The following is a 24,470-nucleotide window of genomic DNA, read 5'->3' on the forward strand; positions in this document are numbered from 1 at the left end:
TACAGGAAAAATTATTTCATTTACAATATAAAAATAGCTATAAGGTATTTAGAAATAACTCTAACAGAAGAGCAAGAAATATATAATGGAGATAAAAGAATGCCTGAGTAGGGCTTCCCTGGTGGTGCAGTGGTTAAGAATCCGCCTGCCAATGCAGGGGACACAGGTTCGAGCCCTTGTCCAGGAGCATCCCACATGCCATGGAGCAACTAAGCCCACAACTACTCAGCCTGCATTCTAGAGCCTGTGAGCCACAGCTACTGAGCCCACGTGCCACAACAACTGAAGCCTGCGTGCCTAGAGCCCGTGCTCCACAACAAGAGAAGCCACCTCAATGAGAAGCCCACACACCATAACGAAGAGTAGCCCCCGCTCGCCACAACTAGAGAAAAGCCCACACACAGCAACAAAGACCCGATGCAGCCAAAGATAAATAAATAAAATAAAATTTAAAAAAAAAACTTGAGTAAACAGGAAGATAAACCATGTCCATGAATGGGTAAATTCAACATTACACAGTTATTTCACCCCTAATTTATCTAAATTCAGTGTAGCGCCATTTGAAAGCCCTAGAAGTTTTTATTTTATAGTCTTATAATCTGCTTATAAAATTAATAAGAAAGAGTAAAGGGCCAAGAATAGCTAAGATAATTTTGAAGAACAACAAAGAAGGCACTACTTCTACCAGATATCAAAATTTTAGTTGTTACAGTAGTGGAACTGGTGCAAGGATACCTGAAGATAACAGTAGAATAGATTATAGACCCTAGAAGCATATCCACAAGTGTATGGAAACTTGACATAAGACAGAGGTACATTACAAATTAGTAAGTAAAGGATGGACCTTTCAATAACTGGTGCAGTGGCAATTAATTATCTAGGTAGAAATAAGTAAAATTAGATCTCATCTCACACCATGCACAAAAATAAATTCCAGGCTGATTGGACCTAATTATAGAAAGAAAACTTTATACAACTTTTAGAAGAAAATATACGAGAATTTTTAAGAATCTTAAGATAGGAAAAGCGTTCTCAAGCACACATAGCAGAAACCATATTTTTAGAGGTAAAGATAAACCATAGATTTAAAGATAAATTTGACTTCATTAAAACTTAAGATTTCTGTTCAACAGAAACACAAAAACAAAAGACAAGCACATACCCAGTGAAGATACTTGCAAAGCATATAGCAGATAAGAACGTCTGTAAGTAAATAAGTAAAAGATAAAACAGCTCACTAGAGAAATAGGCAAAGGCTGTTTTGAGTCATTTACTTTGTTTGAAAGCCATTTTTGTAGATATTATTTGCTAAATCTGTCTCCACACACACGTCTTCATTGACTCCATGTGTGATCCTCCTAGCCTCAGACTTCAGCCAGGAATCCCACCTCCCACTAGCATATTCCTACGTGATGTAAAGTTTTGTCCTCTGAAGGTGGGCTGTGCTGAGGTTGCATCTTTGCTGTACCACTGAATGGCTGAGAGAGACTCTGGGCCAGTTTCTTAGCTTCTGTAAGCCTCAGTTTCCTCCCATGTCAGGTTGGTGTGAGGATTAAAAGAGGTTGTGCATGTGAAGTGGTTAGCCAAAAGTCTGGCCATAAAGGTGCTCAGTAAATGATAGTAGCCTCCGTAATAATATAATAGAGGATCAGTAGCTGTGAAAGACAGCAAAACTTTGAAAAGGTCTTTGCCATGAAGTTGTGAGGGGCAGCCAGGGCTGCTTGAGGAGTCAGTGGGTTTGATGAACTGACTGTTGGGCAGTGTTATTAGAGAAGTGTTGTTCTCCTGTTCTGTTTTCAGGCTGAACCAGTGGTTGGTGACCACATTCCCTTTGCCCCTTCATTTATCACTCACACATGCCTTTAGTTTTAGTTCCATAGTTCCTGATAAATTATATGTCTTTTCTCTGCCCTGTTGCCTTTAAAAAATTTTTTCTCTGCGTCTCCATGGAATAAAAGCAGAAGCACTTGAATTTTTAAAAGTAGTTTGGAACAGAAAAGGGAAAACTTAGTTCTGGTTATTCTTTAGTGATCTGTTTCTCTAATCATAACCCCACAGACACTGTGGGAGCAACTGGGTTTAGTCAGCTGAGAAGGAAATAAAAGAAGGAAGTCAGGATGTGGGTGAGGGAAACAAAACAAGCACTCCTTGATAGAATGAAAGGCAAAGTGGGAGAGTGCCTGGAAATAGAGGGTGGAGCTGTATTTAGATATGGGTGATGTTTTTCTTTCTTAATTGTTATGTGACAGTTATGTTTTGTAGCACGTACCACAGGATCATAAGAATCTGAATAGGGTGTTATAAGTGCGCTCAGATTATCTCTCTTTCTCTCTCAGTTGACAAGTAATTTTTTAAAGGTCCTCTACATGTAAAGTGCATTAGAAAATGCAAAGAAGTATAATCAATGTCTTTGCACTCAAGATGTTCCTGGTTTAGTCGGAGAGGCAAGTTATACCCAAGATTTCACTGGAGTATAATCTCAGATTTGATTTTCCAGGATCATAATTTCTTCTCTCTTTTTTTCCTCCTTGCTAATTTTTACTGAGTGCTGTACTAAGCACTTTGCCTGGATTATTTAACTCAGTTCTCACAATATCCCCAGTAGGTGTGTGCTCTTATTATTTCTGTCTTATAGATGAGTGAACTAAGACTTCAGAGAAGGTAATTAAATTGCTTAGGGTCACTCAGCTTTTTGAATGCTGGAGCCAGGTCTGGTGCTTTAAACTACTATTCTACCTGCTTTAGATTTGCCTAGAATTAAATTCTCCAGGATCTCAGAGGAGATGCAAATTGAATTTTCATGAAGGTTGGGTAGGATTTTCTTAAGTAGAGGAAGAGCCACTCAAGAAGAAAAGGAACAATATTTAATTGTATGAGTATTAAGTGCCACACACCGGGTAGGTGTTTTACCTAATATGATTTCACTTAACTTAAACCACGATACTGAAATTTTCATCATCCCATTTGACAGATGCCAAAAGTAATACTGACAGAATAATTAGACCAAAGTTTCATAGCCTTGTGGGGAATACAGGGAGGAGGGAGAGAGGGAGGGTGGTAGCAGAAGTGTCTGTGTAGGTTATGGGATTCAATATCAAATCAGTCTGAACTCTTAAGCCTGTGTTCTTTGTGATAATGTTAGGTTGACCCCCAAAACCATGACAAGAAGCAAAGACCAAGGAGTGAGCCCTTGGCTGTTATTGGCCATACATAATAAAGGACGCTTTTGTAGGAAGGAGTAGGAAAATGGATTAGGACCAAAAAAAATGTTGTGAAGTATGGACCAGAAGGTAGTTGAACATCTCTTGACCCTGGGATGATGATAATGACACAAAAAATTAGACCCCAATAAAAGTTAATCATTTACTTTTTTCTCCCTTTCCTCCCTCCATGCCTTCCTCTTCTTAACTGAAGAATTCAAAATGTACGAAAGTAGACAATACTATAACGAACCCAGTGTATACATCACTTTGCCCCTGGCCAGTCCTGTCTGATCTGCATTCCCAGTCACCCCCTCGTATTATTTTGAAAAGATCCCAGACATCATATCATTTTACTCACATATATTTCAATATATGTCTCTAAAGGTAATGACTTTTAAAAAACATGGTAAAAGTACCATTATCATTAATATCATCAACTATGCAGGTAGTGTTCAAATTTCTAGTTGTCTCATAAAAGTCATAATTTTAAAGGTGTATTTGAATAAAGATCCACATAAGTGTCAAATGTTAGTGATCAATGTGTCTTTTAAATTTTCAGTCTACAGATTCATTCATCTCTCTCCTCTGCTCCCTCCCTTTGACCCCCTGGAATTTATTTATTGAAGAATCAGGATATTTATTGTGTAGAACTTTTCACAGCCTAGCTTTTGCTGATTGCCTTCCCAACAGTGTAGTTTAACATATTCCCCTGTCTTCTGTATTTCCACAAATTGGCAGTTGGATATAGAGACTTGATCAGATTCATGTTTGTCTTTTTGGGGGGAGGGCTTCATAGTTGGTGATGTATTCTTTCATCAGGGGCATATAATGTCTAGTTTTCTGTTTATGATGTTGCAACCATCCTCAATGCATCATCTCTCTAATTCTAATTCTATTGTTTTTTCTCATATTGATTTGCTTGAATACTACTATAAAAAGAAAATCTCTTTTTCTACTTTTGCCTACCCAGTGGCACAATTATTATAGGAAAGGCAAGACAAATGTTTGATTCATTCCCTTTATTTACCAGTTTTCAAAATATTGAGTTGGTTCCCTAGCATCCTTGAATGATGACTAATTTGTTTTTTTTAGTATCATGATAAACTCGTAGATATAAAAATATTTGATATGTTTCAGCCCGCTTAGTCATTTATTATTCTCCAAATTTTCCCCTGGCTTTTGTTAGTATCTTTTTTTTTTTCCTTGCTAGGAAATGTGTCTATGGAAAACTAGAAATTTACAGAAAACTACAAGTGCACAGGTGCTTTATTATGGCATTTAAGAGGCTTTCACTTCAAGTCCCCTTTTCTTTTGTAACTTCCATCTTGTACTTACATGTACTTACCCAGCTGCAGGAGAATTGTCCTTTTTAATTTTTTAGGAAAATTTATGTATCTCCAAAGGCTTTGGTCTCTTCCAGGATTTTTAGAAGATTGCTATAGCAAGAAGAAAGAGCTTAAAAAGAAAAAAGAGGTTATAATAACTGTAGATATATTAACCTAACCTTCAGAATCTCGGGTTTTCAGAGAACAATTAAGAGTTTCATGGTTATAACTATCAAATGACTTTTCCCTGAGAACCTTATGAGACATACAGTTGGAGCCAGCTTTGATTTCTAAAACACATTTCTAAAACTTCAAACTCAGTCCTTTCCACAGAGTATAAGAAATATTTGACTGGCTTTAGAATTTTCCAGGAAAATACATTCTATTTACTTGAAAATCAGCACTCATATACATTAGTATTGAGTTTGTATGCTTTTTTTAAAATAGAATTTATAGTTCTTATAATGAAAATATAAAATAAAATTTACTGAGCTTACAATTTACAAAACCGTCTTCATATCCGTTATCACTTTCCGTAAACTTCACAGCAGCCCAAGTTCCTATTAAGTAATTATTGTCTGACAGATGCTATGCTGAGCCTTAACACAGATTATTCATTTAATCCTCATGGCAATCTTGTGAGGTTGGTTCTCTTATTATTCTTATTTACCAATAAGGAAACTGGGGCTTAGAGAAGTTAAGAAACTTGTCTCGACAGCTAGTAAATGAAGGGGTCAGGGATTGTCCCTTGCTTTTAACAATTGGGCATGTACCCATATTACCCCCATTTTACAGATAAAATAAATGACCCCTTGGAGATATTTGTAGACTTTTCCAAGGTTGCTTAATTAGTCGATGATGGAGTCAGGATGGGAAACCCTGAATCTCCCAACTGCCAAGCCAGTGCTCTCTCCTGGCAGGCCCAGAGCAGAAAGTCCCAGCGAGTCATCAACCCTGACATCCTCAAGCCTCTGCTGGAGCTCACTCTTACGGTGAGAGAGCCAGAAAGGTAGGATTCAAGATGTTTGTAGCAGCATTTTAATTTGGTATAAATGACCCAGCTGAATTAGTGTTAAATTAGGACAGTATATGTCTAGAGACTGAACTGGTATTTGTTATCCCAGCCATATTCACATTGTTCTCCACATATGGATTCTTAGGTAGAGGAAAGTCATCTGGACCATTTACTGAGCTTTCTTCCCTACTTTGGTGGAACGGTTTCTGTGCTGTACTCAGAAGCCAGGAATCCCTCCTACAATTCAAATCGTAGCAGAAATAGATACTGTTTATTGCCTATTTTCTGCTGTACATCAAGTATTATATTAAATTCTGTAACATTTTTACAGATTTTTAATTTGTCATAAAAGAGATCAGTATAAAAGCATTTGCCAGATCATTCTTTACACACTATTTAAAGAAACAGAACATTACTAATACAGTTGGAGCATCTGTTGTACACTTCTCCAATTGCATTTTTCTCCCTGCTCCCGAGAGATAACCACTATGTTAAGTTTGGTGATTGTCACTGCCATGCTTTTTTTTTTTAATAAAACATTGCTAAGTCATGCATTTATTTCTAAGCAATATGTTGTTTAGTTTTTTTAGTTTTATAAAAATGGTATTTTATTGTGAGTAATCTCTACCACTTGTATTTTTTCATTCACTGGTATATTTGTAAGGATTATCCATATTAGAAAGTGTGTCTCTGATAAGTTTTTTTAATATATTAATTAATTAATTAATTAATTTATTTATTTATGGCTGCATTGGGTCTTCGTTGCTGCATGCAGGCTTTCTTTAGTTGCATCGAGCGGAGGCTACTCTTCATTGTGGTGTGTGGGCTTCTCATTGCAGTGTCTTCTCTTGTTGCGGAGCACAGGCTCCAGGCACGTGGGCTTCAGTAGTTGTGGCACGCGGGCTCAGTAGTTGTGGCATGCAGGCTGTAGAGCGCAGGCTCAGTAGTTGTGGCTCACGGGCTTAGTTGCTCCGTGGCATGTGGGATCTTCCTGGACCAGGGCTCAAACCCATGTCCCCTGCATTGGCAGGCAGATTCTTAACCACTGCAACACCAGGGAAGCCCCCTCTGATAAGTTTTTTATTTTTATTTTTTGCTGCTATCTGAAAAATTTATTGAATGCATGTACTATTCTTTATCCATCTTCCTGTTGACGAAACATTGCTGCTATAAGCATTCTTATACGTGTTTCCTTGTACACAGTTCTCTAGGGTTCTAGGAGTGGAACTCTGGGAGTGGAATTGCTGTATATTAGGATATGTACATCTTTTAGGTTAAACAGATATTGCCAAGTTGTGTCCTGTAGCGGTTGATCCAGTTCGCACTCCCTCATGCCGCGTCTGAGTTCTCATTTCACCATCACCACAACACTTGGTGTCTTCAGGTTTTCTATTCTATTTATTGGTTGTTAAATATTAGTCTTATGCTTTTTTACATCTTTTTTCTTTTTTAAATTTGGTGTTATATAAGTCTACCAATGTCAGGACAGCAGATTGAGCTTAAGAGAAGTAGAGTGACTTGTTCAAGGTCATGCAGCCAGAAGACATTTGACCCTGGATTTGATGATAGCTCTGCCAACACCAAAGCCAGTGCTTGTTCCTCTGCACCTCCCTACCTGGGGATGATGGCACTGATAGTAACAGAGTCTACTCAGTAATTTAAGGACTAACTATGGAATTCTGTGCAGTATGTCCTGCTTTTCCTTCTATTTCCTCAACTAACTTTCTTGAGAACTTCCACTATAGCTAGCCTTCTTGTTTTTAAAGAACTTTTTTTTTAATAGCCTTGTGCAAATATCATTTCATATTTTTTGCCTGTTTATCTGTGGAATGGGAGGACAGTCTTATTTTTTTTTTTTAATGAGTGATCTTTGGATAGCTTTCCTGTAGGGGTTTGTAGTGGCTTTTTTTTTTTTTTTAAGAAGATGTTGGGGGTAGGAGTTTATTAATTAATTAATTTATTTTTGCCGTGTTGGGTCTTCGTTTCTGTGCGAGGGCTTTCTCTAGTTGTGGCGAGCGGGGGCCACTCTTTATCGCGGTGCGCGGGCCTCTCACTGTCGCGGCCTCTCTTGTTGCGGAGCACAGGCTCCAGATGCGCAGGCTCAGTAGTTGTGGCTCACGGGCCCAGTTGCTCCGCGGCATGTGGGATCTTCCCAGACCAGGGCTCGAACCCGTGTCCCCTGCATTAGCAGGCAGATTCTCAACCACTGCGCCACCAGGGAAGCCCCTAAAGAACTTTTTTAAAAAAGTGTTATAAAAGGGCTAATAAACTTAATAACAAGCCTGACTCTTTGGCCCATTTTTACCTAATATTCATGTTTTTTCTGTCATTGTATTAAGAGCTGACTATCCTGACCCCAAGAGAGTAATAGTGGAGAACTTTTTCCTCTTTCTGATTCAGGAGCTTCTAAGGATACAGGACTGCCATTCTGGGCTGTGTTCCCAAACAGACCACGGTTTCCTTGTGTCATCATATATTAGAAAGCCTAAAAGCATCTAGGTAGCAAATAAATGAATATGTGGAGTCACAGAATGGTATCTATTCGTGGCTAAAAGCCACTTTGCAGAACAAAAGTGATTGGGCCTCTGTTTAGAAGTTTGGCCAGAGATACAGAATCACTAGACTTTTGTACCTTAGGTAGGTCAGGTTGCTGTTGACAGAGTGGCTCCTTTGGCTCATTTTTCTTTTAACTTTTTGTTGAAATATAATAAATATACTGAAAAGTGTGTGTGGCTCTAATAAATTGTTGTTTTTACTTTGCTGCCATTTGAAGAATCAGTTGAATGAATATACTGCTATTATTTATGTACAACTCACTGAATTTTCAAAACCTCAGTACACCACGGACCCAGCACCCAGTCAAGAAACAGATTACCGACACCTCTTTCTGCCCCTTTGTAGTCACTATCCACCCCCCAAAGGATAACCTCTGTTCTGACTTTTCATGACTCAGATCTTAGTTTAGCCTGTTTTTATGCTTTATATAAATGAAATGATGCAGTGTATACTCTTCTGTGTCTGTCTGGTTTCTCTTGTTCAACCATAAAGTTGTGAAATTCCTCCATGCTGTTGCATATGAACAGTGGATTCTTCGTTTTTTTGTGTGGTATACTATTCTGTTGTGGTCCTCTGGATCTTTTTACTCTAGCATTGTCAGTATTTTGCCAGTGATACATGTCTTAGTGTATTTAGGGTATGTTCTTGCTTTATCTCTGTGTTTTTAAATGAACCTAAAGATAAAGGGTAAGGATTAGAATGGTAAGATATTCAGGTACATTAAAGTCAAAGCAGAATGAGCTAGACCTAGTCAAACTGAAAGAATTTTTTAAGTTCTAGATGGAGGCCATGATCTTGGTTTTTGTATACTTTGATTTGAGATTTTTTTTTAACCAGAATATTGACCAGATTGTGAATAGTCATATCACACTTAGACTGAAAATCTGATTTCTATCTAACACTATCACATTTATAGTCTGTTGAAATAAAACATAATTTCTCCAAACTTGGGTGTCCCAGTGTGTGGATCTTGATGCACATATTGTAGGACTCTGAGCTTGGCAGTATAAATGAGTAAGGAAGCTGTAAGGACTAGTCTCTCTGGAACTGAGGCTTTTTATAACCTTCATTTAGTAGGAAAGGGAGGTACCATCAATACTCAAGCTTTACCTTAATATGAGAGAACTTCAAACCATTACCCAGCAAAAAGCTTTTTTTTTTTTCTTTTCCTTTTTTTTTTTTCTGAGGAGTTAGGCCCCTCGATACTTTTTAGATCACCTGGATTCCTCAGGTAGAATGAGGGGGTATTTTAGGACCCCTAGCAGAGCAGATCTGGTGTTGAACTGGATCTTTAGTGAAACTGAGAGGACTGATAAAGAACCTGGAGACTTGATTAGCAGGCTATGCTAGTGAATATGAGTACATTTGGTTGCTTTCCAACTAGAGGAAGGTAGGTTAATGAGTACTTGCTGGGCTGTTTCTCGCACACTCCACTAGATCTGTTGATTGAAGCATTCTGGGGCATGAATCTTGGCTCAGAATCTTTAGCTCTACGTGGCTAAAGACTGGGTCTGAGAACGCCATCTGGTGGCTCTCTCTAGATACCCAGTTTAGTGAAGGGGACTCTCCCAATGCCAGTTCATCAGCCATTATAACAACCCAAGGGGAAAAAACACATCAAGAATATGTTCTGCCATAGTTTCATCTATGCAGGTGAAAAAGAGTAGCCCATTGAATAGTATAAGCAGGAACAATAATAAAAGTTATTATACTAGATCTTAGGGTATTTCTAGTCAAGGTGCCATACTTAGAGAGATACCAATCGTTGAAATTCCACCTCCCAGCCTTTAAATGGCAAGATCTTTATTAGAAATGTACTACTTAGAGAGTTTGACTATTTGCTTTTGACATGCATATTTTATCCTAATTGAATTAGTTATTAAATTTCATAAGATCTCATAGTGGTACGCTATGTACATTGCTTGAGACTTACAAAAATAGCATTGCATCCTATTTTTACCCGTGTAGATCAAATTCATGAGAATTCACATCACAAATTTAATGCTTCAGCCAAGAATAGTACATTTCTTTCCACAAGTAACTTGGCAAGTTCCAAAAAGATCCCTCAGTGACTATGTTCAATTAATTACGGAGCACCTAGGGAACTGGAAGTTAAAGTAAGTGTGAATGGAGGCCATGTGGATCTCATTTTGTCTTATAAGTGCTCATAATACCTACTCTCTCTCAGGAATTTTAAGAAGTATAATTTTTATAAGGCACTTTAAGCTCTTGAGGGAAAACTCTCTATAGATTAAAATGTTACTAGTTTGTACTATACTATCCTATTTATCCAGGTTATGGTCAAACATATTTGACTAATCATTATATGTGTTTGTTTGGACTCTATTTTTTAAGTTTAGCTTATAGCAATGTCAGTAATAATTGCAAGACTTTAAAATTCGCATATTTTGCTTTTTCTTAGAAATGTTTTTCCTTCCTTTCAGGTAACAAATATACTCTAGAGACTAGACCAAACCAAGAAGGCATTGATGTAAGACAAGAGCTACTGAAATTCCATTCTACTTATTATTCATCCAACTTAATGGCTATTTGTGTTTTAGGTCGAGGTAAGAATCCTTAAAATTTTTTCATGGTGTTGGATAATCTTAGTTTTCTACCTTGGCTTTTTCAAAGTATTGAAAGAAGGATATAAGACACTTCCTTTTATCTGTTCAGAGGCTTTTGAAAATGATCTTGTTGGAGAATATGTAGAGGGGAATTCTGTTTCTAACTCACTGTGTTCTAAAAAGAAGCTTAGGTGATTTTAAATGGAGACCTGAAGAAAATATAAATTAATAGCAAGGGAAGGAAGTATAAAGGACAGGATTGAGAGATTTGACCTTATAAAATTCAAAAAAACTAAAAAAAATTAAAAGACAGATGATTATAAACTAGGAAAGCTATTAGAACGCAGCAAAGTTTGATATTGTTTCCTCTATTAAATTACCATAATTTTGGTTTGGGTTTTGTTTTAACTAATACCCATTATGAGGAGAGGTGCTCTTTTGTATTTGTGGTGTATACAATTTATGCAATTCCTCCACACTTTCTGGAGGACAGTTTAGCAAGATGCATCACCCTAAAAAGTACATTTTTACTTCTAGAAGTGCAATCTAAGGAAATAATCAGAGCTGTTCAAACAGGTGATGTACGAGGATGTTTCAGTGTAGTATTTATTAGTGAAAAGTTAGATGCAAGCTAAATGTTCATTAACAGAAGATTGGTTAAATAGTGATGTTATAGGTATATGATAGAGCATCTTATAGAAAATAGCATCCCTTCTCCCACTTCCTCTCCTCTCACCTGCTTTATTTTTCTTTAAAACATTTATCACCACCTGAAATATTAAATATTCATTATTGTTGTCTGCTGTACCAGAATGTAAGTTACTTGAGAATAGAAACTGTTTTGTTCACTGCTTTGTCTGGTTTAGTGCTTGACACATCATAAGTACTCGGTAAGTAAATATTGAATGAATAAATAGTTTCATGACAGTGTTTTCATAACTTGGGAAAATATTCTTATTGTATTAAATAGAAAACAAAAGCACTGTATAAAAGCACTGTGTGCTATCTGATTCCATTTGGGGATTTCTAAAAAATTCTAATAGACATAAATGGGAGACATAAGACAAAGTAGAAAAACATACCAGAAATTTAATAATGTGGTATAGTAGTTAAGAACTCATGCTCTAGAGTCTGAGAGCTTGGGTTTGAATTCCTAATACACCACCTGCTCAGTATATAGTGGCTATGAGCTAACAAAGTTACTTCAGTTCTCTGCACTTCAGTTTTTGCATTTGTAAAATGGAGGTGGTACCTCATACCTGTTATGAGGTTTAATAGAGATAATGCAGAAAAAGTGCATAGTGCCTGGCAACACAGTAAATGCTCCATAAATGGTAGCTACTTTCAGCATTCCATAATCATGAGCTTATGGGCGACTTTTGTTTTCTTCTTTTGTTTTTGGTTTTGTTTTTTTGCTTTTGTTTTTCAAAGTATTCTGCTATTGACAAATGTTACTTTTGTGGGTAGAAAATAAACAACTATATATATTTTAACTTGGTAATAGGAACAAGGATATAAAATGTGTCCAAGGAGTAAGGCTAATAAAAAGTGTATGTTATAATCCTGTGTGCTTTCTAAAGGTAGGTAGATCTATAGAGTGTTAAAAAATATCACTTGGTATTTAGAGCCTAGTCCTGGGCGTAGGTTTCTAAGTTGTGTTTTTGTCCATGTCATCTTGAGATAAAACACATGATTTCAATAAGCACTTATTAGGCAAGTAATAATGACAACAGATGACACATACGTAAGCCCTGCCCTCAGTGTTCTTGGTTTAGTGGAAATGACAGAATAAGCATCTGAAAGATACAAAGAGTTTCTTTGTTCCAGTTCCCTCTCCCAGTGTGACTGACCTCCTGTGCTCAGCTCAGTGGATTTGATGACATGTCTGGGAGAAGTGTCCTTACAGTACAGTGGTGTGTGGAGGAAACAGGATCTCTTAAAGGATTAATAGATAATCCGCTCCTTCTTCTAGGAGGAGGGGAGAGGAAGAGTAACCATGTGGAAGGATCTCTGTCACAAAGGGACAAAAAAGTTTTTCTCTCTTCTCCCACGGGGTCCTCCCTCTAGTTGTGGCAGCACCAATTACCTGGACACTTGAGAAATAGGTAACTGTCAAGTAGAGACCCTAGGATTGCCAAGTCCTGGTAATGTAAAGATGAATGGGACTCAGTTCCCTGATCTCTGGTAGCTCACAGTGAAGACAGATGGTGCATTATTGTACAGCTGCCTTACCTTTAAAAAGCTACATGGTGAATTTGTGCTTCTAAAAGGAAAGGCATACCCTAGTAGAACCTTGCTCTAAAGGGCCTCGCTGTCATCAGCACTTCAGGTTGACAAATCATTGTTGACTGCCCATCTTGTTTCCAGTTACGTGTCCCATGTGTGTGTCTCTTTATGTCTTTATGTCAGTTGTCTCTGACATCTCTTGCTCCAAATACACCCAATTCATTCCCGAGTTCACTTGTCATATAACAAGCAGCCATGGGTTGGCCTTTTATTTGGCTCTGGACATTTTAGGGTCCTTCATACATGTCAAAAAAATCAAAGTAAAAATACATATGTTTTATAAATAAAGTACACATGCCCACATTCATAGGCCTAAAAGAGAACTTCATACTATCTATAGGCAATTCTCATATAGTGATTAAGTGCTTTTTAGAGAGTTCATGGAAAAGTTCAAAATGGGTCCTAGAATATCAAGGGAAATTTCTTATTCGATTCAAATGCTTCCTGACAGTAACAAGTAATGAATGTTTATACCATTTATAAATAACCTGTTTTTGAGGAGGCAGAATCAAGGTGAGTGGTTATCTTGTTTATAAAAAGATAACCTTTTCCACTTTTTTCTTTTTAGAATAATAGTAATATGTGTGCACAGAAAAAAAATTATCCCATACAGAAAGATATAAAATGGAAATCATGTTCTTCTTTATCCCACCTTATGACCACTATGCCCTCTCCTCAAAGATAGTCACTTTATATCATCTTTTGTTATACTTCCAAAAGTAGAATTTTGTTAATATACTTGGATTTATGTGTGTCTGTTAAAAATTAAATGAGATTATATTACATGGCACTGAAGTCTGTGGTTTTCACTTAATAGAGCTTTGAGATATTTTCATATCAGCACATACAGACCTCTCCCTCATTAATGGCTACATAATATTCCAGTATACAGACTTTTCATAACATGCACAAATTGATAGATGTTTATGTCATTTCCAGTTTTTATTGTTGTTATAAATGGTGTTGCAGTGAACATCTCATACTTTTGCAAATACAACTGTCTATTAAAAATATAGATAGATGATAACATAGAAGAGCTTCACATAAGTGGCTATATAATCTTATCAACAATTACAAATCTTTGCATGAGTTTGACACACTATGGTACAGAATCATATAGTGTTATACCTTGAAGGGACTTGTGATCATCCTACCCAGCTTTCGTGTTTTATAGAACCTGGAGTAGTTAAACAGTTTGTCCAAATAGTCTCTTGACATAATTGGTTGGTGAAGTTGGGGTTAGAATTGAACACCCAGGATTCTTCTCACCATTTTATACTATTCCCCCACAAAATCAATTACTTAAAAACTCTAATATTTGACTTTTAGCAATGGGTTTAGACTGTGTCTATTTATAAAGTTAATGTTATAATCTGTCAGCTAGTGGTTTCGTATGTGCCTTTTGGGAATCGTAGATAAAATAGTCAGTTTCCAAATGCCACTCATTATTCTATTATTGTTTCCAATATTTGTTTGAAATTTATTGCAAGATAATATTTGTAAAACAGTTTTTTAAACTATAAGGAGGCAGATATGTGTGAGGTATAATCAATATCAATACTGCATAGCTTCAGAAGTTATATAGGCACTGGTGGGATTTTACTGAATGCTTCAACTTTATCAGATGGAGTTTTTAAAAAATTCCTAGGTTTTCCTTTTAATAGTCCTGAGATTTTTCAGGTGATTGTAAGGTGTTTTCTTCCCCCCCAGCTTTATTGAGATATAATTAAAATATAACATTGTATAAATTTAAGGTATACAGGGACTTCCCTGGTGGCACAGTGGTTAAGAATCCGCCTGCCAATGCAGGGGACACGGGTTCGATCCCTGCTCCGGGAAGATCCCACATGCCGCAGAGTAGCTAAGCCCATGCGCCACAGCTACTGAGCCTGCGCTCTAGAGCCTGCAAGCCACAACTACTGAGCCCATGTGCCACAACTGCTGAAGCCTGAACACCTAGAGCCCATGCTCCTCAACAAAGAGAAGCCACCGCAATGAGAAGCCCATGCACCACAATGAAGAGTAGCCCCCCATTCGCCTCAAGTAGAGAAAGCCCGTGCACAGTAATGAAGACCCAATGCAGCCAAAAATAAATAAATTTATTAAAAAAACGAAACTTAAGGTGTACAACATAGTGATTTTATATATGTGTATATAATCCTAATATTTTTAAATACTACCCATCATGTGTTATGATTAGTTTAAGTTCTGTTTCCATTGTCTGTTTTCTTGTAGAATCTTTAGATGACTTGACTGATCTGGTGGTGAAGTTATTTTCTGAAGTGGAGAACAAAAATGTCCCATTGCCAGAATTTCCTGAACATCCTTTCCAAGAAGAACATCTTAAAGTAAGTGCATGTATTTCTAGTATTTTTTACTTTTTTAAATTTATGGACATAATATATGCCTGGTTTACCAAAGAGTATATGAACATTTTTGGAGGTTCCATTATTTATATAGTTTTTAATATTTGGTTTATATTAAAATCAAATCAAATCAATTTCACATTTATTAGGGACATGTATCACCAAAAAGATAACAATATGTTCTGATCTTTGCATGTTAAAAGTAGTTTTGGTAGCTATAACCTTGGCAGACTGTAGAAGCTGTTACCCAGTGCCAGAAGGTAAGTATCCAAAAGTATTGAGCTGCATGGTCAAGGGGACCAAACATGGACTGCATACCAACTGTAATGAAATCCCACTAAGAAAGAGCCCAGGTCATTTATTTCTGTGTGGTCAGTATGGTTTTCTCTGGCAGTTGATTCTCTCCTGAATTTGGGATTTTTCCCTGAAAATCAGTATTTTTTTTTTTTTTGAAAATCACTATTCTTCATAGTTTGTAAGTATTTTATTCAGTAGGAGTTGTACATAGCTAACCTTTTGTGATTTGTTTGTTTTACTTTTTCCCCAGCAACTTTACAAAATAGTACCCATTAAAGACATTAGGAATCTTTACGTGACATTTCCCATACCTGACCTTCAGAAATACTACAAATCAAATCCTGGTCATTACCTTGGTCATCTCATTGGACATGAAGGTCCTGGGAGTCTGTTATCAGAACTTAAATCAAAGGGTGAGTCTCTTGGACACCAGCTTCTGAGGGTAGTACCCCACCTCCACCATATTTTTTTACTCTGACTTGTTTCTCCTAAATATTTTCCTGTGAAGGAACATTTTCAGATGATACCGTTTAGGGTTGATGATAGTGAGGTGTTGGTTGTTAGTATGCTTTTGTTTTTTGCTTTGGGGCTTTTGTTTTTGTCTTTTTCCATAATTTGTTTTGTCCTTCAGTATTGAGCTGTGAAGTTTACATATTTCAAAAGGTGTTGTAGTGCATGTTTTAAATAAGATAGAGGTTAAAAAAAGTAAAAGCTCACATTGGGTATTCTTTACCATCTCTGTGAAATGTGCTGAAATATTTATTTGCCTGCTCTTATCCATCAAACCAAAGGGTGTACTAGGATCAGTCAGTAGATTTCCAAGGTTCCTCTCCATTCAGACTCTTTTTATATAACACTTAAGCACAGTCGTCTACTCTTGATTTGGGAAATGATTTGAGGCATCCCAAGGAAAGCTCCCAAACTAAAAAAATCACTTGAATCTTTTACAGTGTCTGAACTGCTTTTCAGTGCTTTTCTGAGCTGATTTTTTTTCCAGTCTTTTCTGCAAGAGGGCCATTCTGTATGTTCTATTGGGAACATACAGAATGAATTTTTTTTTAATTCCTTGTCTTAAAAGAAGATACAATGCAATCATGTTGATTTCCTTTGAATGTTACAGGCTGGGTAAATACTCTTGTTGGTGGGCAAAAGGAAGGAGCCCGAGGTTTTATGTTTTTTATCATTAATGTGGACTTGACTGAGGAAGGATTATGTAAGTATTGACCTTTTTGTTTTTGAATGAAAATTGATTTCTTATGATTTAATTTTATTAACTTATGCTGTGGATCTGTTTTTTGCTGTAAAGCTATAAACACTTTAATTCATACCATTTTATCCATTGTATTTTTCATGTGTAACTTCATTTCATGGATGATTTTCCCTCCTTAACAACTGATCATTATGTTGCACTTGTAAAATGTGTACTTGACTTTTTATTTGCTCATTTACTACCCCAAAGCCCCTTCAGTCACATATACCAAATCCTGGAGGGCCATATATGTGGGACCCTAAAACAAGTCTCAGGGAGGTGAGAACTCCATCTCTAAGAGGGAACGTCTTCTACTTACCTGACTTTACCTTAGGAGTGAGCTCATTGCTTTGAAGGATTCGAGGACTGAATGGTTTTTAAGTGTGCCCCTTTTTTTCCAGTACATGTTGAAGATATAATTTTGCACATGTTTCAATACATTCAGAAGTTACGTGCAGAAGGACCTCAAGAATGGGTTTTCCAAGAGTGCAAGGTACTTTGGTTTCACCAAAATTTTTCTTAAGGAAATTTTTCAAGAAACAAATATATGTGAATTAATTTAAACATAAGGAAAAGGAAAGAAATCAGATTGCTTTCCTTTCCCTCAGAAGAAAATCAGCAGTTTCTTTAACTTTTATCTATCAGGGCTTACTCTGTTCTCTGCTGGCCTGAAGTTGCATGAGCTGTGTCATTTTCAGATCTCGTGATAAAAATTGGTAGCATACTCTCAAAGAAACAGTGAATTGTTATATATATGATTGTGTTCTTAAAAGTGATTTTATTGTCATATGTATGGAAAAGCCTGGCCTTTTTTTTTTGCATAAAACAGAAGGTATTTGTCTTTTAAATGTTTAAAGCCTTCTTTTAAGAGTTTTTAGAAATATCTACTATATAATTAAGGACTATCAAGACTCTGAAATGTATTTAGGGATAAGAGATAACCTCTTTACATAGATAAAAGTTTAAAGGTATAATCTCTGCTTGTGAAACTTATGACAGTAATTTCTAATCAGGCTGCAGTTCTCTGAAAGAGTCAGCAAAATCATCATGTATGCAACTGTTGGATCTCACAAGCTTCCTCCACAGTTTTCCTAATTCTTTGACTAATAGTTTCAACAGAATCATATTCTGTGTTTGCTATTTTCATTCATGTTCTGTACATTCCTAAATCAAGCATAGCCATTTTTTCAGGAAGTGTAATAGTTAAATATGGAGTAGAAAGTCTATAGTGCAAACCAATCCCCCTCCCAAAAAAAGTATTTCTAAATAATAGGTGACTTATGTCTAATTGATTTAATTTTTCGTTTAGGACTTGAATGCTGTTGCTTTTAGGTTTAAAGATAAAGAGAGGCCACGGGGTTATACCTCTAAGATTGCAGGAATATTGCATGTAAGTTTATTGTTATTTTACTCTATACATTGGCATGTAGACTATTTCAGTGATCTTGTATAAATAATATTACTTTCATTACTACACAAATGATAAAAATTGAAGGCATAGTCTAAAACTTTAGACTTCGTAGCAACCAGGTAAAATTTGATGTGAAGACATTCTTTAAATCTTAATTTTCATCATCCTAAAAGTCATCATCTGTAATATTTTCATAGACATTTTGCTTGTTGGCTTTAAATATTTTTCAATTCTACAATGTGTCAGGTGCTACTTACGTGAAAGCTATAAATCATCTACTTTTCTCCATTTCCATTGCTGCCACCCTCACATGAGCTACCAGCATTTCTTGCCTGGACTACCATCATAGTCTCTTACCTGGGTTCCCCATATGCCTTCTTCTGCCCCACCTTACTTTATTTTTCCAGCCTCAGTGATCTTTTGAAGACCCAAATCAGATTGTTCCACTCCTCTGTGTCAAGTAAGTTTCCCATCAGAGTTGGAACAGATCTAAATTTTTACCTTGACCTACATGGCAGTCTGGTCCCAGCCTCTCTCTGACTGAATTCCACACCACTTCCATTCCACTCCAGCTACACTGGCTATGTGCCTACTCTTCAAGCATTAAGTTTACTCCTCCCTCTCAGGGCCCTGACATTTGCTGTTTTCTCTGCCTGGAACACTTCTGGTTTTTCCATGACTAGGTTCTTCTTATCATCTGGGTCTCCACTCAGATGTTTCTCCCTCAGAGAGACCTTCCCTGACCTCCCAATCATGACCCTGCCCCTTTTAAAATTTTCTTCATAGCACGTATCACTATAATGACAGTATTTGTTTGTTGTCTGCCTCCCTCCCAATTAGAATATAAGCTCCTTAGAGAGCAGGGACATCATCTGTCTTATCTACCATTGTATCCACAGCAGCACCTAGAACAGTGCCTGGCACAGAGTAGGTGTTCATTACATACTTGTTGAATGAATGAATCAGTCTATCTCAGTAAGTTGCTCATACTAAAAAGCATCTTCTGCATTATTTTTCTTTACTAACTGAAAATATAAGCCATTTTTCCTATACAACAACTTTCTAAATGCTTGTCTGATTTCATTCATAGAAATTTGAGTAGAAATTCTGTTTATTAAAATGTATGTACTTTATATTAAAAATCCTACAGGTGTCAGCATTTAATCATCAAATTTTCTTTATTAACAAGTACTCAGTTTTAGCTAGAGGTATGACTCACATTTTTCCCTGAAAAAATGTGATTTTGTTCTCTATAATGTAAGTGTGTTTAGTAAGTGTGTGCAGAATCATCCCATAATATGAAATTGCTTAAAGTGTGGTAGGAAAGAGAAAAGATTCAGAAAATTTTCCAGTGGAGTAAAATTTAATTGAAGGGAAGAGGGGGGTGTAAAATAGAGGATTTAACATGTTAGAGATCTGTTTGCTTTAATAAGTTAGACTCTATTGTAGCCTTGCAAATTTTATTTATTTATTTTCCTTTTAAAAAGTATTATCCCCTAGAAGAAGTGCTCACAGCTGAGTATTTACTGGAAGAATTTAGACCCGATTTAATAGAGATGGTTCTCGATAAACTCAGACCAGAAAATGTCCGGTGAGTTGCTCTACAGATTTTACTGTTACATACTAAATTTTCAATAATGATTGGAATCTGAAAATTTGAAATTGTGAATAAAGTGCTTTTAAAGTTTTTATCAAGCATGATTACAAAAGTAGAGAGAATAAGTATAATGAAACAGTACCAAACTTCAACAGTCAGTACACGACCGGTCTTTTTTATCTTTACCCACACTTGTTCACTCATCCTCCTTCCACTCTATTTATTTAAATTAATTACTTAATTTATTTATTTTTGGCTGCATTGGGTCTTTGTTACTGCGCCCGAGCTTTCTCTAGTTGTGGTGAACGGGGGCTACTCTTTGTTGTGGTGCGCGGGCTTCTCATTGCAATGGCTTCTTTTGTTGTGGAGCACGGGCTCTAGGTGCACGGGCTTCAGTATTTGTGGCACGTGGGCTCAGTAGTTGTTGCTTGCAGGCTCTAGAGCACAGGCTTGGTAGTTGTGGCACACAGGCTTAGTTGCTCCGCGGCATGTGGGATCTTCCTGGACCAGGGATCAAACCCGTGTCCCCTGTGTTGGCAGGCGGATTCTTAACCACTGTGCCACCAGGGAAGACCCTTCCCTCCACTCTAGATTATTTTAAGTCAATATCTCAAACACATGAAGATTCTTTTTTTTTAACATCATCATAATTTCATTATGAATAAAATATAGTAATAGATCGTCTTAACCTGGCTTCATCCTTACTCAAATACTGGAAGTGTCAGCTCACTTATCTGGTTTAAAAAGCAAGTGGGGACACCCTCTTTTTTTTTAAGTAGAAGTAAGGATTACAATCTCAGAATGCTTCTGACTGACCCGTGGTTAACCAGGAGATCAAAAGTTGGAGGAGCTCTTACAGTAACAGAAGTATTCCTGTTAGAGGAGGGTCAGCCCTAAAGAGCTTATGAACTACATGATATTTCTGCCTTAAAATTTAATTTCATCTATATTTTCTGAAGTCAAGAATAAAAGGAATACACTTGACTGGCACATACTTTGCATTTTTTTCTTTTTCTCCTCTTTTGAGCACATATTTCCAAAATTCTCCTGGGAACTTAGTGGTTGAGTAAATATGTTTTTTGGAATAGTCATTTTATGAATAAAATCAACAATCTGGTAGAACTTTTTGAAGAAAAAATCCTCTGACAGAACTATTCTATCAAAGTCATTTTCCTAGTTACCATTGTTTGAACTTTTTCAGATATATCCCAGCAACAAACAGTAGGAAAATTAAGTTAAAAGGAATATTATTGCTGTTTACACAAATCTGTATATGTGATAAAATGACTTAGAACTATATACACACATTGTACCAACACCAATTTTGTTTGTGCACATTGTACCAACATTGTACCAACACCAACACCAATACCAATTTATAATCTAATTTATAACACTTTTGATATTGTACTGTATTATAATTATGTAAAATGTAACCATTGAGGGAAACTAGGTGAAGAGTACACAGGACCGCCCTGTACTATTTTTGCAACTTCCTAGCTGTAGGAATTTATTACTATATCAAAACAAAAACTTTTTAAGTTAAAAAAATTATTTACAATAGCAACAAAAGCATAAAATATTTAGGAATGAATTTAACCAAAGGTAAATAAGACCTCTACACAAAAAACTACAAAACAGTGCCCAGAGATATTAAAGACCTTGTTTGTAGATTAGGAGACTTGATTTTATTAAAATGTCCATTCTCTCCCATTTGATTCACAGACTCAGTGTAATCACAATCAAAATCCTAGTAGGCTTTTTTTCTTTCAAAAATTGGTAAGCTAATTCCAAAATTCATAAGGATCTACAAAAGACCTAGATTACCCATAACATTCTTGCACAAAAAAACAAAAGTTGGAGGACTAAAACTGCCAGATTTGAAAGCTTACTATAAAGCTACAGTACTTAAGACATTGTAGTATTGGCATAAGGATAGGCAAAGAAATCATTAGTACAGAACAGAGTCTAGAAATAAGCCCACACATATATGATCAATTGATTTCTTTTTTTATTGTGGTAAAAAAAAACCCACATAACATAATATTTATCAACTTAACCTTTTTTTGGCCATGCCACGCAGCATGTGGGATCTTACTTCCCAGACCAGGGATTGAATCCGTGCCCCCTGCAGTGTAAACCCGGAGTCTTAACCACTGGACCGCCAGGGAGGTCTCCATCTTAACTATTTTTAAGTGTACAATTCAGTAGTGTTACGTATATTTGTACTGTTGTGAAACGTTTCCAGCACTTTTTTATCTTGCAAAACTGAATCTATACCCATTAAACAACTCCTCCTCTTACCCCTTCCCAACCCCACCATCTCCTGTTCACAACCATTCTACTTTCTCTTTGTGTGAATTTGACTACTTAGATACCTAATATAGATGGACTCGTGAAACATGTCTTTATTTCACTTAGCATAACATCCTTAAGGTTCATCTGTGTTGTAGCATGTGACAGGATTTCCTTCCTTTTTAATGCTAAACAGTATTCCATAGTATGTATACACCACATTTTCTTTATCCATTAATCATCGGTCAGTTGATTTTTTTGACAAAAGCACCGACATAATTAAAATGGGAAAGTCTTTTCAACAAATGGTGCTCTTCCACATGCTGCATAGCCACATGGAAAAAAAGGTTAAATGTGACCTTTACCTCACAACATTCACAAAAATTAATTTGAGATAGATCATAGACCTCAGTATAAAAGCTAAAACTAGAAAACTTCTAGGAGAAAATATAGTTTGAAAATATCTTTAAAACCTGAGATAAGCAAAGATTTTTTAGAACATAAAAAGCAGTAACCATTAAAGAAAAGACATTGATAAATTGGACTTCATCAAGATTAAGAACTTCTCTTCTTAAGGTGATTTATGCATTTGCTTAGATGATTAAAATACAAGGAAGAAAAACACTCAGAACACACGCTAAATCATTTTAAGTAAGTAAAACAGTTTACATATTTCCATTTTCCTCAATGTACCTTATACATTCTGAAAAAAAACCACCTAAATTCTGTTGAATTTTATTATATACCTTCTAAAAACAAAACCTCCTATGAAAATGAGGAGAAAGAGCTTTAAACTTAATCATAAAACTCAGTAAACACTTTTTAAGGTTTCTTCACCTACTACTCATGCTATCTTGGAGAGATCACTTTTTTCCTTCAACCAGTGTTTATTGCATAACTAATGTGAAACCTCAGAGTTCATTATTCTGCAAAGGGGACATGTGAAAAGTTATATAATGTCATGAACACTTACTCTCATTTAATTTCCTGGAAAATTGCCCACCTGAAAAATGCAATAGTGCTTTATCTTTCTATGTGATGCAAAATGATCTAGCAAAGTTGAAAACTATTGTGCAAATACGAGGTAATCCTATTTAAGATTATATCATATAACAAAGATGTGCTTTTTTTGGCAAGAAAAATCATGATTTAATTATGTTCGTATAATTTTTGCAGCCCTAGATCCAGTTATTTGACCCTGCAACACTTTCTTTCTCTTTTTTTTTGGCCTCACTGTGCAGCTTGTGGGATCTTAGTTCCCTGACCAGGGATGGAACCTGCACCCTTGGCAATGAAAGTGTGGAGTCTTACCCACTGGACTGCCGGGGAATTCCCAGACCCGGAAACATTTTATAAGTGTGAATTTGCCGGAGCATACATTTTACTTTTGTTAAATTGCCTGTTTCTAAATTCCATATCTTATACAGTTAGGGTTGAGAACCTCTTTTTCTCTCTACCTTCACCTTTAACGAAAAAGCACTTTTTCTCTGTAGGATTGATCTCTGTGGCTGTTATAATTGTAACTGTAGTCAGTGACATAGTGCAGAACAGCCTGGGATAATAATGTCAACTGCCAAGCCAGATTGGGGTTGCTGGAGGGTAAGATTATTTTCTTTAATACCCACTGAGACAAGTTTAGCATTGCAACCAGGTAGGAAAATTAATAGGAAAATCCTTCAGGATGAAAGGAACCTTAAAGGTCATTTAATCCAACCTCTGTCAAGTATATATCTCTTCTGCAATATCTCTAACAAGTAGTTACCAGCCTCAGTTTAAATTCCTTCAAGGATGGGGAACTCATTAAATACCAAGGTAGCCAGTTCCATTTTTGCCAGTTCTAATTGTTAGAGAGTTCTTTTCAATGTTGAGACTTGATTTACCTTTTCAAAGATCTTTACCTGTTACTATTTCATCATCATCATCACCCACCTTCTTTGATCCTATCATTTGGTGCCCATTTTACCATTTTAAACCTGCAAATACAGCTATAGAGTTTTTGCCACATGCCTTGCTTAGGTCATAAATAAATCCATTTGTTTGGGAGGAGTTATTCTTGGTAAATCCATGTAGGTCCCAGTGATAACTGTCTTCTTGTTCAGATATTTGACAGTCTAACAGTTGACTGTAGAATTTTGTCAGGAGGTCAGTGCCTAATCCACATTTTATAAGAGTGAATTTGCCGGAGCATACATTTTACTTTTGTTCAATGGTTTTGTTTACTTCTGTTAATGGTTTTTAGGCCACACTCCTTTTCCTTTCTGAAAATCAGAGCATTTGCCCATCTTCAGTCTTCTGCCTCTTCT

The 24,470-nt window shown here is 36.4% G+C and overlaps 1 protein-coding gene across 2 annotated transcripts in view; it reads left to right on the forward strand.

The window, feature by feature from the left end:
- IDE (insulin degrading enzyme) overlaps nucleotides 1–24,470 on the forward strand; it is a 125,899-nt gene that overhangs the window by 56,570 nt on the left and 44,859 nt on the right. For both annotated transcript variants that reach the window (XM_081250007.1, XM_081250006.1), the window contains exons 5-11: nucleotides 10,544–10,666; nucleotides 15,188–15,300; nucleotides 15,866–16,028; nucleotides 16,736–16,828; nucleotides 17,266–17,357; nucleotides 18,174–18,254; nucleotides 19,763–19,866. In XM_081250007.1, coding sequence (XP_081106133.1) covers nucleotides 10,544–10,666; nucleotides 15,188–15,300; nucleotides 15,866–16,028; nucleotides 16,736–16,828; nucleotides 17,266–17,357; nucleotides 18,174–18,254; nucleotides 19,763–19,866 — 769 coding nt within the window. The remainder of the gene's footprint in view (nucleotides 1–10,543; nucleotides 10,667–15,187; nucleotides 15,301–15,865; nucleotides 16,029–16,735; nucleotides 16,829–17,265; nucleotides 17,358–18,173; nucleotides 18,255–19,762; nucleotides 19,867–24,470) is intronic.

The sequence above is a fragment of the Mesoplodon bidens genome, assembly GCF_964165515.1.
Source record: "Mesoplodon bidens genome assembly, chromosome: 1".
Classification (NCBI taxonomy): Eukaryota; Metazoa; Chordata; class Mammalia; order Artiodactyla; family Ziphiidae; genus Mesoplodon; species Mesoplodon bidens.